The 19,357-nt window shown below is 30.9% G+C and overlaps 1 protein-coding gene and 1 long non-coding RNA gene across 2 annotated transcripts in view; one reads left to right on the top strand and one right to left on the bottom strand.

Moving 5' to 3' along the window:
• Window positions 1–276: 276 nt before the first annotated feature.
• The window catches only part of LOC121125115 (maltase A1), a 69,634-nt gene continuing 50,553 nt past the window's right edge, over window positions 277–19,357 (top strand). The window contains exon 1 of the mRNA XM_040720229.2: window positions 277–737. Coding sequence (XP_040576163.1) covers window positions 533–737 — 205 coding nt within the window. The 5' untranslated portion in view covers window positions 277–532. The remainder of the gene's footprint in view (window positions 738–19,357) is intronic.
• On the bottom strand, window positions 16,414–18,086 carry LOC139906521 (uncharacterized). Its single transcript, XR_011782102.1, has 2 exons — window positions 17,165–18,086; window positions 16,414–17,120 (listed from the first exon to the last, which is right to left on the bottom strand). It is a non-coding gene; the product is annotated as an uncharacterized lncRNA (long non-coding RNA).

Raw genomic sequence — 19,357 nt, forward strand, 5'->3', positions numbered from 1 at the left:
TCGTGGATCTATATATATATTAATGTTCCCTTAACATGTTAGATGGAGGTGCACTGATTAAGTATAAATAAACATGATAGTAATAAAATTACTTCATCTAACCTAGGAATCTTTTGGTGAAATCCATATACATATAGTATATTTCTTTCCCTAGGAATCACCTATAGTTTGTTTTTCTTCCAATAGAAAAATCAGGAATATATATATATATATATTTTCTGTATCATTTGCGAAAAATACTTTGTTGATCGATGCCATTTTTTTTAAAGTGACATCAGATACTTCTGGCTAGCTGCCTAAACAACAAACTACGTCCTACTTGCGAAGCTATCGCAGGCCCTTAAAGTTATTTGTTAAAAAACAATAAAAACTAATCCATTATCAATTCTTCTATGTAAATATTGTACCTATTAATGACCTAATCTCATTAAAGGGGGAAAAATTAAAAAAAAAAAACTTTTAGTGACATTCAAATAAGAAGTTTAAAGAAGTGTTGTTGATCTGTGAACTAAAGAAAATAATAGTAAAAACAATGAAATTTCAATTTTCAGCGTTTTTAAGTGCTACAGCCCTAATTCTTATGTTTGGCGGCTCTATTTTCGTTATGGTGTATGTCAACATGACTGAAGTGCAAAAGATACAAATGCATCATCAATGGTGGGAAAGAGCCATTATTTATCATATTGTTGTGCCGTCTTTTTATGACTCTGATGGGGATGGATTTGGAGATATTAATGGTAAGAGAAACAATTAGACCTGTCCATAGGGCAACGTCTTTAAAACATTGCTGCAGTTCTTTTAATCTCACTTTCAAAATTTTACGTCCATACGGGGAAGACAACTGCTTAATCTGAAGTGCTTATGAATATTGATAAACAATGTATTTTATGATAATCTTATTATTAGAGAAGGGAAAATAAGCACATTTGGCGTGTAAAAATTAACTGTACCTCTAAATTTATACGATTTGCTTGTGCAAGTTATTTTTGATGAAACTCAGGAGCGTCTACAGGCTTATATATATATATATTTTTTTTTTTTTTTTTTTTGGGGGTAGGCTTGGTTTTCAGACAAATCTGTTTTTTAGTTTCTGTGTGGCATTCTTTGGAATCGAGGAGCCGGCCAGAAAGATTATAGTGACTGTCTTTTGGATTTGCAAGGGACAATCCTCATCGACTATCTGGAAAAGGTTAAATCTATTACAGGTTCATATTATTGGACTGTTTGAAAACCGAGCTGCTGCAAGAAAACCACCCACAACTGGCCTCACAAATAAGTCTTTTACCATCACAATGCACCAAGATTATAGTGATTGTCTTTTGGATTTGCAAAAAAAGAATCCTCATCAACTCGCTGAAAAAGGTTAAAACTACTACAGGTTTATAGTATTGGACCGTTTGAAAACCGAGCTACTAGAAAAACGCCGACCACTGGCGTCACAAATAAGTCTTTTTCCATCACAATGCACCAGCTCACATCTCAGTAGTTGTGGTAGCCAAATTAATGGAAATAGGTTTTCAAATCAAGATGCTCACAGCACATGCAATCTCACGCACCTTCTCTCTACTGACATTCATCAACACATCATGGATTATATTAATGCTATCTGGAGTAGTAACCTCAACAAGACGTCCAGAACATTCCGAGTTACTTGTACACATATGGTCATTCGGAAAATTTTGAAACCGCTTATAAATTGTTTTAATCGAAGAATTTAGAATGGTAATAAAGCTTCTTTTTAGTCTCTTGATACGTTTTGCTTTCATAAAGTTATGTTTAATCAACAGACAAAATTATTTTTTGTCCATCTTTTGAAAGTCACACTGCTTCCTCGCATCAAATGTAGGCCAAACAGAAAAAAATAGACGGATCTAGCCAAAAGTAGGTGTGTGTTCTTCCAAGAGATACTACTACTTAAACATAACTTCGATACGCACCAGTATTGCCATCTCTTGGATTTTGCTCGGACTTTTCATACGACCCTCGTAATAGAATATCTACCTTCGAGTTGATAAAACGCTTTCAGTATAGTTACCTTGCTTTTTCCAAGATAATGAACAAACTTATAATTATTGCAAGCAAGGATCTACGTCTTTTTATTAGTCATTTTCAATATTTCATGAAGGAACTAATATCCCTATACTAAACACGCCCATCCCATTAGCAGAAATTGTCAAACCCGTGGACACCTGTCTGCGAAATTTTGGGAAACCCTGATTTATATTAATAAAGCCAAGTTTATCTGTATGTATGAATTAAAAATTAACTCCATTAGGCGATTTACATGTAGCATCGAGCGTGTTTACAGGTTGCACTTTAAAGACAAGCGGTTTTATTAGCAACTTTTTTGAAATTTCGATTACGGCTACTGCAGAGAAGTTGCTAAACGGTATGAGCATAACCTATGCAAAATTGTATTGTTCTACAAGGTCATCTTTAGGCAGCACATTTCGAATAAATAATGAAACAATGCAAATACTCTTTAATTAGTGAATATAGATACTACGAAGACATTTCTTGTCATTTTGCTCAAACTAATTTTAATACACATTATTTTAACCTATAAATAGTGTTTTTATAAGTTGTTTTTTTAATTGTTCTTTGGAACCAAAAAATAGAAATATGTTTGAATATTTTAATGATCTGCGTATGTCTTTTTTTATGTTTCAGGAAGGAAATATCAAAATTTTGTCATGATATTCTTTCTTTTTTCTCCACATAGTAGCTTTACAATAATGTTTGGCCTGGTTACTTTATTCAAAGTAATGATAAATACTATGTTTTAATTGTTTTTAACGAAATAAATAACTTGTGTCTCCTAATTAACTATTACCCAGATGTGCTACCTGAAGATGACATCAAAGAGCAATAAAATTTTCCATCATCCTACATTCCAACTCAATTCAAACTAGCTGTAATTGATATTTGAAAAAGTTTGAAAAAAAACCCTACTGTATTTTGCTCCCTGATGTATATTATTCATATATTTATTTTTTTATCGAAGAAATAACGATATACATAGGGCCATTCCAAGCCAAATCAATCCCTAAAAAATACCACTATCCTAGATTTTTTTTTCAAATTTAGTATATATTTTGAAATTATTGACAAAAAAAAAAAATCCAAAATTTCAGCCTTTTTGTCTTCCGGTTCAGGATATAGAAGTTTATAAAATTCTGATCTCGACGTCACCTATCTTATTTTTAAATCCCTGTATGTTTAATGTTTTTGAAGATATCGATCTACTTTGAAAACTATTTAATAGATAATAATTTCATCTTTTTTTTTGTTGAATTTTATTATTGAAGTCAAGAAAATTAGTTTTTATCCATAATTTTAAGAAGTCAATATTTTTACTTAAAAAATTTAAAGCATGTTTATTTTCAATTACACTCAAACTTTTAAATGTTAATTGGTAATATATCATAAACATAAATAGTTTTTAGTGATGTATTCGATCCCACTTAAATACTATAGATAAAAATATGAGTGTTGGTAAAGCAAATTTATGAATATCCTATATAATTAAAATAATTTATGTGTGTGATGTATGTCTTACTGAGTAATAGAAAAAGGAAGAACATAATTTATTAAATACGAATTAAAAAGGGAATTATTAAGAAGAAGATGAGCGAGTTAATCTTAGTATGTATCTTCAATCTTCATTATATTTATGGTTGAAGAAGGAACATGACAAGTTATCAATGGCAATGACAATAAATAAATCACAGGGTCAAATATTGTAAAAATTGCTTTATATTTACCCAAATCAGTATTTTCAAGTGGTCAATTATATTCAAGAGTCTCAAAAAGGGGGTGCAGGTTTGATTATATTTACATCAAATGGACAGAAACAACAAAAAATATTGTATATATGGAGGTTTTTCAATAGAAATTTGCATATTATATTATTATAGTTTATAGTAAATCGTAAATGCTTAGAATTTTAACATATATAACCTATTTTTCATTGACTATCTTTAAGATAGCGTATTCGTGCTAAATATACTAAATATTTTACTCCAGTTTTTGCAATATATATGCTTGGTTTTTAGCATGCAGTAATTACGGGGTTGGTTTGAAAAGTCCACCAGCTTCAACGTCAGCAGTTGTAGCCGCAAAACTAATGGAAATAGGATTCTAACTCGAAATGGGCACAGCACTTGCAATCTCATGCACCTTCACTCTTTTGTCATCCATCGCCATATTATGGATTTTATCAATGATTTCTGTAGTTGTACCTTCAAAATATTGACCTCGTGACCTTATGGGCAAAGTTTTGGATTTTTAATTTTTTTTAACTAATTTAAAAATATGTGCCAAATTTTCAACAAATCGAAGATGGTGCCGTTAAACATTTTCTATTTTTTTGAATGATTTCACTTAAAATGACCCTACAGCCATAGTAATAAAACTTAGCTGCCGTTTTGCATGTAGTATTGAGCCTGTATATCTCATGCTCAACCATGTACATCAATAAAGAATAAAGTAGAAAAAAGAACATCTATGGATTGAATAACAGATGATGAGTATGATCATGAAAACAATAAGTGACACTACGGATTTCTTAAATAGTTATCTTTTACAACTTTTAGGTAAAGTTTGTCAGTTCGACGACGCCAAATAATTCAGGGCAATGCCGGTACACCTACTAGTGACATAACAATATTAATTATTACTTACTAGAGAAAAATGTTGACAATTTAGGCTTTAAAAAAATCAAGGAATCACTTTTCTTCGTTAGGTTTTTTGTTTTGTCGTTATTTGTGGTCTGTATTAGTCATGTACCTTATCATTAATGCAAACACTAATCATGTGCAGTTTTACATATATTCGTTGTAGAAAGTTTCAAAATTTTGACATTTGAATCTGCACATGAATCTGCAAATTTCAAAGTAAATACTTCCTTACCCAATATATGAATGATACCACGCCAACTGTTATTATTTAGTCATCTCTAATTTGCAAATTTGAGAGGTTAAAAATAATATTTTTACAATGTTCCGATGAACAATTTTTGGGGAATACCTAATTAGCTGTCAATTGCTTGGAAAAACATTGTCGTAGTCGTCACCATGACGACACAGTACGAGAAAAGGATTGCAATTGCAGTGCTCCTCCTCGCAGATTGTCCAGAAAGTCATCTGGGGGCAGACTGGAGCCTCGAGAAAGACAATGTTTATATAAGGTGGAAGATTGGAGAGGACCTCAGACACTCTCAAGGAGCCAGCAGGAACCCCTCTGTGTCTGTAAAGCGCCTGAAGACGGCCTTCAAAATAAAATAAAAACACAAATTCCTCAAATGCTGAAACGGCCAGGATAATGAGCAAATCCCTACCAAGGAAGCTTTTGTATGGGGGCTGTGCAAAAGAGATCCTGAGCCACATCAAGGGAACCTGTGGACTCATTGGAATATTTTCTGATGAAAAGAACTTGACTGTTGAACCTGTCCTCAACAGGCAGAATGATCGAGTAAAGCCATTTGGAGATGTAGTAGAGGATCATTGATACGTCTCCACCACCAAAAATGCTGCTTCAGTGATGATGTTAGGCCAGGTTGTATCCAACGGGAAGTCTATAAACCTGGTGTGGTGTAGGATACAGGCTAAAGGATGATGAGTGCATAAAAACTCTCGACTCAAAGTAATCTCTTTAGATCAAATATATCGTTGGCAATTTTCCCTGGGTATTCCAACAAGATGGAACACCTACCCACACCACAATGAGACCGCAAGTGTGGCTTCAGACCAACATGCACTTCTGCAAAGAACTTCTAGCCCCCGCAGAGTAATGACCTCAACTCCCTAGAATATACCATCTAGGCGATCGTGGAGTTCCAGGCCTGTGGGAAACACCACAACAGTACCCACGCCCTGAATACCTCTGTTAAGAAGGCCTGGTCCTCCATGAGCACCAATTACATCCAGAGGGTCTGCAGCAGCTTCTGCCACTGCCTGGAGCTCACCATCAATTCTGCATGGGAGACACATAGACTAAAACATGTTCTTTGGGTTTTAATTAGTAAATAATTAATGGTAAGTAAGTTTGTTTCCTAATTCATCCAGGATCCTGCCATTGAATTCAATACTTTATGTGCTACAATGAGTTAATAATAATAGGTTGCCCAATACATAAATTATTAAAAACAGTAACACTTAAATCTTCAAACTTCAGCATTTCAGAGATATCGAGTTGTATATCCCTAAATTTCTTGTGTTATGTTAACTTGAGTCGAACTGATATAAATTGAGGGAAAATTAGATATCCACTTAGGGGTTTCTCTCGAGATCCTGTGTTTTTTATAAATTTTAAACCTATGGAAAATCCACGAAAATTGTTTATATTCCTGGAAAATCTGAAATTTAATTATTACATAATATATCTCGCATTTATCACCAATTGATTTACATAAAATATTCAATTAGATGTTTGTTAGACAATATTTAACTTCGGTTTCTTTTCTCCAAAGTATGCAATATTTGCAAAATGTGCGACTTATTTAAAAAGTAGTTCTTAAATGAAAAAGAAGAAAAAATATATATTTTTTATAAAACAAAAGTTGATTTGTTTTTCAAACAAAAAAGTATTTTCAATTTAGTTATTAAAATTCAAATAAATCAAAAAAATGTTTAAGAACCACTGGTTTAATGCCTGTCTACAGCTACAAATTAAATGTTTTAGCGACGATGCTTTTTTAATAATTTATGATCTTTGTAGAAATAAATATGGTTCAAACATTCCCCCCTAGCGAAACAATGTCCACTGGATTAATTTCTTATCCAAATTAAGCTGGCAAAAAGAATACTTTATGGCACTCACTAGGGGTGCCACCCACTGTGGTATTTTACTAACACATAAGTTTACACTATATTTTGTAGACAGCTGTTGATGTTTCTGCTTCTTTCCTCGTAATTAGTGTTTCGAACGTTGATGGATATGAAGTAAAATTAGTTCTTGTTAAGCTGTCAGCAATTATTTAATAATACTTGCATTGTTTGTGAAGAATTGACTAATCGGATTTTAAGTGATTTGAATCAAAATCTTTCTCGTAGAAGATCTACGAGATTTAATATTGTAAGTATTCTTTATGATAAAGGTTATTTTCGTGAGCGTCACATTGATCAAAAACATTTCTTCCAAAGGATAATTTGCCGAATTATATTTTGACAAAGGTCAATTTTCCAAACGGACATTTACCCCAAGGAAAAATGTTTCGAATGTACATTTTGCCGAAGGATAATTTCAGAAATTTGGACGAAAGGACTAATTGGAACATTTGTCCAAAGAATTTTATACAAATAAATATTTATTTATTTTAATGTTCCTTTAATTGTTTAGATGGGGTTGCATTAATTAAGTATAAGAAAAAATTATATTATTACAATTACACCAGCTAACTTAGGAATCTAGTGTGAAGTTCATTTGCATAAATTATATTTCCTTCTCTATGAATTACTTTGGCACAAAACTGCCCACATTGAGTTGAAGAAAAAAATTTGTTCCTGAGCGAGTTGTCCATGAGCGATTTTATATAAATATAATATATATATACAATTCCATATTCTAATTCAATTTTAAATTATATTATGATAAATAGGTATTTATCATTATTATATAGATAAAATGGAGTTTGTGTCTGTCTGTGCGTATGTCCTTTATGAGTGCCACAATTCGTTGAGCCTGAGAGGGTAAAATTTTGCATAGGTTGCCTCTTTTGAACATGGTCAGGCTAAGACGGGGTTGCCAATTTAGAGTCGAGGTAATATGAGGGAGGCTTATTCTGCTCCCTAAAACACAAAAACTGTTTTAAGGAGACTAGATAGGGAAATTATTTGAAAAAATTATTCAGAAAATGACAGAGTTTTCAGATAAACAAAACTTTTGTGTCCAATATTACAAAAGAAATCCATTTTTTTTTACAACTGAAAAAACCCAAATTGCAATCTCCACCGTTTTTTTTTTTTTGATTTTGATTTTGAATAAAATACAAATGTCATTTTTCATATAGTTGTTGTTGGATACGCTGGTCATTTTTTATAACTCAACCTCCTATCTAGTCTCCAGGATGTTATTTGTCATATAGCTAAATTATTAAGTGTTTCTTTGCAGAAAAGCAAGATTAATATAAACAGTTATTATAGATGAGCTCCTGGCTCAAAGGAGGCTAAATCCTTGGGACGCTGCTTCCGAGGACATCTAAAAATCCTTCTTATATCCAAAATACACCCCGGACCTCAGGTTTTACAAGTGAATTGCTGGACCCCAAAGGTAGTTTCAATTTTTACCGCCGACTTGTTTCTAGGCCCCAAGGACCGTTTTAATATGCTATGAGACATCCCCTGCCTACGGGTTGTGGATCATCTAATTCTACGCAAGTACTTTGTGCTCTTTTGTGTAATATTTATTTGATAAATGGTGTTACATAGACACTTATATACTTTGAAAAAATGGAGTTGCACTGATTAAGTATAAGTAAAAATTATGGTATTACATTTACTCAATCTAACCTAGCAATCTTTTGGTGAAAGCTATATACATAACGTATATTTATTTCTCTAGGAATCACCTGGGCGCGAACGTACACAAATTAAATTAAAGAAAATAACTTCTCGCGAGCACGTTGTCCATGAGCTACGGCAATTTTATTAGTTATAATTTATTTGACTAAAAAAGTATTATACATATACGATTTTAAGGGATGGATAGAGGACAAGCCACAGCTCGGGGGTATATTTTACCATATGGAAGATGATCTTGGTGCTTAAAAACGCATAGTTAATAGAGTTTAAACCTTATTTTTGTCCCAGCACATCACATGTACAACCTGAAGACCGGGGAGTATTTTGGGATATTATGAGGGGTTTTCAATGCTCTTGGAAGCGGAGGCAGACAAATTTTACTTGCTTCGGGTCTCAGCAGTTCACACCTGCACAACCTGTGGGCCGTTGTCTATTACAACATATTACAAGGGGTCCTCAGTGCTTAGAAACGCGTTGGTGTTAGATTTGAACTACGTTAGAATCACACACTATTGCCTTGTATTTATAAAATGATCATGAATGAATATAAAAATATTTGTAGGCAAAAGAACACTCATTCATTTATCTGTATGATATATATACCATATAATTGTCATATTATCATTTTCAATATCCAATCGTATATATCAATAAATTTAATATAATAATTTGCGGCTGAATGTTCCAAATGGTCCTTTGGCAAATTGTTCTTCGTTGAAATGTATATTTGGCAAATTGCCCTTCGACGAAATTTCATTCGGCAAGTTGTCCTTTAGAAAAATCTTTTTTGGCCAAATGTCATAGAAATGCTTATTATATAACACAAGTTCCTTATTTTCCTTAATATTAATATTAAAGGTGGTTTTATTTTTTTTTACAAAACTTGTTATTTGGGTCCCTGAAATCTCTGACATGACCAATGAATACGTTACATAAAAACTTTTATAGCTGAAACTTAAATATTCTAATCCAAGTTAGGTTTGGAACAAGAAAAAAATTGTTATATATATGCCTTGAGAAGTAAAAAATATAATTTCAATGTAATTGAAGAAAAAAACACTGATCAAACACGTAACAAGAATTATAAATGTAAAATATATTCTATATGAGGATTAATGTTGAAAATAATTATTTTTTTAAATTGTAAATATTTATGATAATGAATGTGAATGTAATTAAAAAATGTTCCTTCGTCATGTGTACTTCTTTCTCAAAGTTATGATGTACTAATCATATAAAAAATTAATCTCACAAATTTTCTCTTATAATTGGTTGTTTATGTAGATATTTTTTTATAAATTATCACATATTTTTTAAAACGTTATGAAAAATTTAAGTTCAAAATGTGCAAAAACTTTACACCTTGTTTTAAAATTTTGTAAAGAGAAGTAGAAATGGGAAAAATTAAATGTTCTACTCCAAATCCAGTCTGTTGAATGTCACCAACTCCGACTTCAATACACAATTTGATCATAATACATTTTATAGCCTATCTGATTGTAGAGACACTGTAGTACTTCATAGCTATAAATTTTATAACAATTTACAAAAAAAAATAACTTAACGAACAATCAATTTAATCCTTAGATTTTAAATAAATTTTATTTACATAAATAATAAATTTTTTTTCGTATCCAGAGGCGGGGGCATTACAAATTTTACGACTCCACCAAAAAAGGCTCTGACTTCGACTTCATAAATTCTAAATACATAATTTACTTTAGGACTTGAATGACTCACGCAACCCTTAAAAAGTGCAAGCTGTTTTTTTAGTTACATTCAATAGATAGAAATTAAGTAAATATTATTCAGTTTATTCGGTTATCAATTAATTATCACCATGCAACAGCATTTTAACACACAAAGGCTGAAACTTGTATTAATAAATGTTGTTTAAGCCGTAAAACACGAAAATGATCATTAAAATTGTCCAACTCAACAGGTTTAGCCTTTTAAGTCTTTTAAAAAAATGTCAGGTTTTAAGGGTATTTGATTCAGTGCCATATTTTGACATGAAAGACCTATATCGATGGAAAGAAAAGTCAATATAAATTGATACAAACATTTAAGCATTTGAAAAATGGATTATTCATTACTTTATTTTGATTATAATTAATAAAAAATATATATAACCACCTAAAATTCGAGCAAAATAAAGGATCTTTCTTCGAAGCTGATATATTCTTTATTTTCTCTTCAAGTGCTTTATATCATAAATGAAATAGACCTCATCTTTCAATTTAAAAAAAATGCCATTAATAAGGTAGATATTGATTGATTTTTTATCAGTTAAGCTTTTAATGTTTTAAGTTAGGTTACGTACGTGTATATAGATTTTGCAATATTGTTCCATGGAAAAAATTGAATCGCTTATTATTGCGGGCCTGCAATTATTTTCAAACTCCTCCCTCCTTTTAATAAGTAGCTGAACTGACATATTTTTTTCTGAGTTACCTTATTTACTGGAAAGATTTATCCATGGCAATGACAATATAGGCTAATGCTAAGTGTGCTGTTCATTCAGGGGCGCCATAACAGATGCAAAGAAAAAAAATGTGACCCCGAACCCAGCCCGACTACCAGGCCTGGTTCAATTTTTCCAATACTATAGTTGGGCCAAGTCTCCAACCCTGCAGACGCCCCTGATATTAATATTCATGTAAATGTGAATTAATCACTCTAAAAAGTAAATAACTATTATTTTACCTGACTTTTACGCAGTAATAATTTAATTTATCTTGTACTCAATGAAACACATTCTCACGCTCTTTGTTTTTTATTTTTTGATGTAGTTTTTCGTATGGATTTAAAGTACTTCATATTGAGCGGAAATTTGAGTTAAATTATACAATTATATGTTTAACGTCACTTGTTGCAATCAAAGTAATAGTATTTATATTAATCTTGGCTGCAAAGTATTTTTTCAATGTCGCCTACATGCCAAGATTTAGTTAAAAAACACTATTTATTTTTATGAAAATACACGAATACAAAGGTTCAATCATTTATATTTATAAAATTACAGTAAATATTTCAAAGAGTTATTACGGTCAATTAAATGCATTTAATTCAAATTTCTTGGATAAACAGTGTTAACTGTAGTTTAAAAACTCTGTTTTACCTATCTTAATTTTGGCTATTTTAAGTAAAATTAGCGGTGCCTCCAAAGGATCAATCAGAATCATTTGTTTATTGAAATTAAATATAATTTGTTGGAATATATATTTTATGTTCAATTTTGATAAAAATTATTCTTGCTCTCCTTTCGGTTGACATGCTACAAATATGCAAAATATGTTGGTCATAAGTTATATATAATAGATTTAAAAAAATTAATTATGACGTAATTAATCTATATTTACATATGTGATTAAGAAAAGATCGACATGATTGAATCACAGCAGACATGGATATTCTACTTCTGTAAAAAAAAAAAATAGTGTAATTTTAAGTCAGCTATTAGTGTTTTGAACTTGACCTTGTTTAATTTTTTTAATGATTCACATACACATTTTAGAAACAAAAAAACCTTTAGCGCACCAGACATACATAAAAGCGTTCTCGTTTTTCTACATTCAATTTTATTTAGCAATCTCATTTGGAGTATCCGACTTTTTTATGTAGAAAAAAACAAACCTGTAGAGCTCCATTTAACGAGTGCCCTAGTGTATATATATATACTGTACAAACCTGGTGCTACCTTATAATTAGAATGCGGAACGGAACGAAAATAATGAATAATGGCTCAACGATGAACCCTGAACGAAAAACTGAACGGAACACTTACAAGCCTGTTTCTTATTATGAAAATAATAAGTGCATATCCACGGAATACACTATACATATATTCGTGTAGTTGTAATATTATTTTGTTATACTTGTATACAGTTATTTTTTTTTGTTCATAGTTCAATTTTATATCTTGCCTTGGCTATTTTTAATTATTTATTATATTATTAGAGGTATCTAAATTTTCTCAGAATATAATAAATGTCTAAAGCAATTAATATATTCGGTTTGTGTAATATTGAGTATACATATTATTAGCCAATAATTTACATAGAGCGCCAAATTGATTAGGACTGGCCCTGTTCGATTGCATGGTTGATCACAATACAATATAAATGAAATTTAAATAAAAGAAGCAAGAGTAAGGAGAAGCGACAAACGTCGTCCAATCCCCCTTTTTCTTATTATTCAAATTGCATTGCCTGAGGCCCACAAATGAGTAACTAAATCTAACTAACTCGAAGACAAAGCTACAAAAACGACTAAAATTATGTACTCTAAGGCTACGAATTATATTTATGATGAATAATTTGAATTTAATATTGCAATAACAAATCCTCAACGGCTTGCTAGGCCCATTCATCAAGCTATATATCATAGCAGGCCTTAAAAACATATGTCTCTCTCTCAGTTAATTAATTAATTATTGGTGGGCGACTTTTCAAATATATGACGGGTTGATTTCATAGTGTTTTGAAGCTTCAGTAAATTAATTACCTTGGATTGGAGTTCACGATGAAAATCTATATGTAAGTGTATATTATGTATAATACTTTGCCCAAAAATAGAGCAAATAAAGTAGGTATGTTACAAAATGACTATTTATGGAGAGAAAAAAACTTTCAGGTGGCACGCACGGAAGTATAGAAGTGTTTTGGGGTCTGTATAGAAATAATGAATGTTCATTACTAAATTGAGGAAATCCAATTCTTGGCATTTATATTGAATGTAGATAAATTCTTAATATTTCACCCAGTGTTAATTTTTTTTCTTTCAATCCATTACTTCGTTTAATTGTACCCTTTGCCGGAAAATGAGCCATCTCCAGATAGCCTTCAAATTACGAATGAGGCGTAATAAATCAAATTACAATTATAATTGACTTAAAGAACATTAATTTATATAGTATCTTGTAAAGTTTCAATTTTATCTGTTCATAAGACGTACATCATTCTCAACCCGACATTAGCACATTTAATCTTTATTACTGAAAAATATGAAAGTATTTTGTCATAATTTTTAACTTCCTTATTTATTTATTTTTCAATAATTCTTGTTTGTTGTCTCGAAAGCATGGGAAGATGTTCATATACTCGAATTTCCTACATCAAAACCTGTGATCTAATACAATATGACAACTTTCTGAAACATCATGAGAATAGAATAAAATTTTCAGACATTACAGTATTGTGCAAAAGATTATATTTTTAAATACCTGGAATTGAATTGTATAAAATGAAATTCGAGTAGATGAATATCTTCCCACGCTCTCCAGAAAATTAATGATAACTATTGAAAAAAAGGAGAGGTTAAAAATTAAGAGAAAGTACTTTCATATTGTGCAGTAATAAAGATTGAAGATGAATATGTAGGGTTAAAATTTATGTACTATGAATTGACAAATTAGATAAAAACTTTACAAGATACTAGATAAACAAATGTATTAATGTCCATTGTACCTTTTATTTGATCCATTACAACATATTAGTGATTTTGAAAGCTATCCTGAGATGACTTACTTATACCCATAATCAAGAAAAAAAACTTGTAGTTATCTTGGGAAAAAATAGTCCAAAACCTTTCTATTGTGGACAATAAGAAAATGAATGCCGTTTTTCCATTTTTTTCCATTCGTTGTTCAAAAAATGACCCAAAATGCAGAAAGATAAGCTTGGGATCTAAGTGTTGGAATTGATTTAGAGAAAGAGGAAGATATCGAAATTGGGATGGAATTGCATCTTTTTTAAATATTTGTTGGACTATGTTAGGATACTTACCACGAAATTTTTTATTATCCTGAGATTCAAGTTTATAATCAGAGGAAATAAAATGAAATTTACAAAGGGCTGAATATTCTGAATGTTCCGAATTTTGGCTAGGTACGGCTTGAATCCAAAGTTTTTTAGTGACTCATCCTTAGGAAACCTATAAAAATGTGGTTTTATTATGATTCCGTTGCCAGTTTCGATACTTTTGGATCTAGTTGATCTGTAATTACTATAACCTCCTGGTGAAATATATATCTTCCCCATAATTATATATTAAAATAAAACTAAAAACAATATATAAGTTAAAATATCAGGCTTCTTACTTAATGCTGTCTTACTCATTATAATTTAATATTTGTATATTCATATATTATTACTTGTATTTAAAACAAGGTGCTGTATAATAAAGGTGTGTCGCTCACGACTTTTATAATTTGACAAAAATCAGCAAGCCCATTTTAATGACGTCACATATATGTGGAAAAAGCTAGCTCGTACTTGTATTTGACTCTAACTCCAAGATTACAAGGAATCTAACTCAAAATGTAAGATTTTCTACTTGCAAACTCGGCCTGGCACTATATAAAGGGGGAATTACATTTTATTTTCTTAAAATACCCTTGTAGGTATAAAAAAAATAGGTTAACATCTATTTACGTTCATGAATATAATACGATAAACAACTAACAACGTTGGGCACACTATTTTCTTGTAGAATTTCTTCTCTCAATCCATTTCGCACGGATTCCATCCCTTGACAAACCTTCTTCCACTTCTTGATGTAGGGCTGTCTGGCTAACCGCTCCTGACTCATTGCTAAAAAATTCATCAAAAAATTAACTTAAAATATTATTTTAGCTCATTATCGTAGTTGTAGAAAAAATATATATTCTGAATAACATCGACACTAACCACTCAAACAACAACGAACCAAATACTGAAGGTCTAAGGAAATAGGGGGCTTACAAAAAAAGCAAGTCGAACAACCCTAGCTAAACTCTTTTTGAAAAAAAGTGTGCTTCATTTTACATTCATTTTGAGATATTATCTCTAGTATTTTATTAGTTTTGAATGATAATTGATACAACTAAAGAATAGCTTCAAAGTGGCAAATAAATAGTAACGGCGTTATCACACGTATAGTTTTTGTGTACTAAATATATATGTTCGTGTATTTGTTTGTATATTTTCTTTAATAAAAGAAAATTCTTGAGTGTCTTGAGTTCGGCTAGGGTAAGGAACGGGAGTAGTTTCTTTATATTCGTCGCTAGATATGGTGTTTATACCAAGAATATTTATAGGATCTAATACAAGGATTAGGAACTCAAACTCGTTATAGGAAAGGAATAAGTGTTTATTAAAAAAATCACAGTACAATGTGTAACTGTGTAGGAAAAGCAATTACATGCTGTTACAAGGAATGATGACGTAAGATGCATAACACTATGACGTAAGATATATAACAATTTCAATCAAGGGAATGATTAAAAATTGATATTTTTTTGGCTGGAGTAGTGTAGAAAAAAGTCATTTAATCATTTTTCCTCTATCTTTCACCCAAGCAGATAATCATAGATTTGGGTCCGATACTTAAATAATCATGATACAAAGTTAACTAAGCTGTTTCGTTATTTTCATAACCATGAAACAACATCTTAATGACCTAAGTATGATCGGTCTACGTTACGATTAAGTTGTCTCATGGTTATCAAAATAATGAATCTATTCGTTATATTTAAAACTATAAGTCAATGTAAATGTACCGTTAATTTCTGGTAACGTTCTATCCAACCTTTATTTAACAATATTCTTAAGTTAATATTATGTTGTCCACGAAGTTGATAATCTTGTATAGAAAAACTCGTGCAAGGAGAAGGGGGAAAGACTTATGGTATCATTGTTTAAAATACTGATGTGATTATCAGCTGCCTGCTTTATTATGATTTTTGAGGGTATAACGAAAGTATGTATATCAAAATGTTTAATGAAGATATACTACGTATAATTGATGTAGACGTTTTTTATCCGTTAGAGTAGATTACAAAACGTCAGACTCCGTGAAATTGTAATTCATTATGAACCATATTCTCAGAATAATAACTAATGAAACGACAAAGTAGAGTATTTCTAAATATATTTGAAGTTCCAAGTTTAAAAAAGAAGGCTTAAATTGAATATAACCTACATACTAAAAAATAAACCATCATACATTTATGTTAAATATACAAAATTAAACAATTAGAATCATAACAATTAATAATAACAATGAATTATAAATACAGAATATTGAAATAATACATTGATCCAAATAAGATTTTCTTGTTCTGACATTGGAATTCAATTAAATATGTCTTAACTTTAGAAAATACAAGCCAGACGTGGAGTTTAATCAAAAAGATCACCACCCCTTTTTCTTCATGTGGAAGTTGTTATATACAATTGTGCACAGGATAGATATATCTCTACTCTAAGATCTAAATAATTATTAATAGTAAAGTAAATGTCAAAATTATAAAATTAGACAATAAATTTAATAATAAAAAAAAATATTAGAATGAAATCCATCGTAAAGATTTAGAGCAAAAACTAACTATTTAGTAATGCCCGGCGATATTACTCCTTATTAAGAGCATCAAAAAAGATTCCCCCCCTCACGTTAGTTATGCTTGTATAACAACATACTATTAAGGATACACACAATTGCTAATTATAATGCTACACCCAATGTAACTACCCCCGTTGTTGTGACCACTTAAGCAGTTGTTTTGGCCTTTTATGAGTTTTATGAACACCATTTCTTGGAGCTTATTAACCATAGCTAATCCTTAAGTGATAAAAAAGTAATATTGGATAACCTAATTATCATACCCAAGTCTTTAAGTGAAGAAACTAGTGTCAGAAAAACTAGTTGCAAACCATCCAAAGCTACTACCCCCGTTGTTGTGACCATTTAAGCAGTTATTTTTGCCATTAAATGAGTTGTGTATCATAATTCTTGATAATTTTAGCAAAAATAGAATCATATTTTATTGTTAGATTTAAAAAAAAAATGAATACATACTGTTAGACTGTACAAAATTCAGAGTTCCATTTCGAAATTGGAAAATATTTTATACTTTTTACTGATAACTTTGATCATAATTTAGTGTGAATGACTCTACACATTCTGAAAATTATATCAACTTCACAATTTATAATAGGGTTATTTCTATAAATGACATCATTTACGAACATCCTCCATTAATTTCATGATTGTTCCTCGGGAAGGGATGGGTTTACTGTGTATTTCTCTATAAATTTTTAAACGTAGGATGATTAACAATGGATATGGGCATATTACATGCAATAAGCATCTTAGTGAGATCAGAGTTAAAATCTGACTTGATGTATTCATTATTAACTTGAACTTTTAGATGAATATCCATGCTCTTGATATGAGATGAGGATAATGAGTGGCGTTTAATTCTAGACGGAGGACTAAAGGCACATTTATATCGACAAATCTGACAAACCATCTGTTTCTCGTCCGGTAAGTAATTCCAAATTCCCGGGCCTCCATTTCCAGAAATCCAGACAGAAGGAGACGTTATTTTATTCAGTTCTTTTCAGTTCTCTATCGACTATCAGTATCTAATGTTATATTAATATTGAATAATAAAGGCGGGAATGATAATGTTCTTGATAGAGGAAGATGTTTATTATTTGGTCAATGGACAGTGACACCATAAGTATTTCTTCCCTCCTCCTCGCACGCTTTTGTACCCTTAACAAAATTATCAGCCTTAGATATGTGTTGGCTAGGCTATTACTATTAGTTGCCTTGTTGTTGTAAGTTTGAACAACTGCATATTATTCCATTTTCTTTAGATAAGGAATATACACAATTATCTTAATATTAGGTATATTTTTATAATAAAAAATAATCATTATAGCGAAGATATATGAATAATAAGTGGTTATTATTTTTTCTCAACATGAAACGCTCATATGGAAAAAAATAAAGTTACAATAAAAAAAAATACGTTATCACTTAACAGCTCCGAATAACTATTTATATCCAATTGCAGAATAGAATATGGGTTTCACACAAAAATATCGAGAAAAGGGAAGCACATTATATTTACCAGTCTATAATCATGTTCCACTTGTTTTCCAATGACAAGTGACTCAGTGGTAATAAAGCAATCAGGCTTGAGCTTGAAGTGTACAGCTTATATAATTATAGAACATATGTCACGAAGTCCATCTTATAAGTGGAATTGATATAATTGTGATAGAGATAAGTGATTTCTGCATTATATACATCCAGGAAACTGATGGACTCTTATTAATGGAATAGTTTTCAGCCTTTCTATTCTTAGTTGTTATGATATTATTGCTTACAGTCATGTTGTTTCACGATGATATTACCTAAAGGCTAGAGTCCTTTATAATATTACCCACAACAATTTTTTTCTCACAATGATAATGTACACGACAATTTTATCACGCAACAATTTTTTCTGAAACCTTTTTATCACAATCATATTACAGTGACCCACTACTGGGTTGTGCTTATGTAATATTTATTAATGAATATAAAATATTTTAATGCAAAAGAACACTCAATAATTTACCTATATGATATATCCATATAGCATATGAACAATACCTATACATCATAATATCATTTGAAATTGAATTAAAATATACAATCATATACATCAATAAATTTGATATCATTTTTCGGCCAAAGGTCCTTCGACAAAACTGATACACTCCTTGGCGGTCCATTGAAATATGACCACTTATTAATTCAATAATTAATGAATACTAGATTTTTCAAGAGAGCTATCAAAAAGTGGGTGGAAAGGGCCTTGTGAGGGTGGTAGGGCCACTTTTGATACCAGCAATGAAAGAAACTAATCTTCTCCATTACAAATCTATTTTTAATGAGTCTTTTAAGTTCTTTTGAACTCTTTTTTTGACACTTTTGGCCCCCTACAGTCCTGATGTTAACCCTCTAGATTTCTACTTATGAGTGCATGTCGAGGGAAAGACCTCCAGTTTCCGCCATCCAAA

This window comes from Lepeophtheirus salmonis, chromosome 10 (genome assembly GCF_016086655.4).
Source record: "Lepeophtheirus salmonis chromosome 10, UVic_Lsal_1.4, whole genome shotgun sequence".
Taxonomy (NCBI): Eukaryota; Metazoa; Arthropoda; class Copepoda; order Siphonostomatoida; family Caligidae; genus Lepeophtheirus; species Lepeophtheirus salmonis.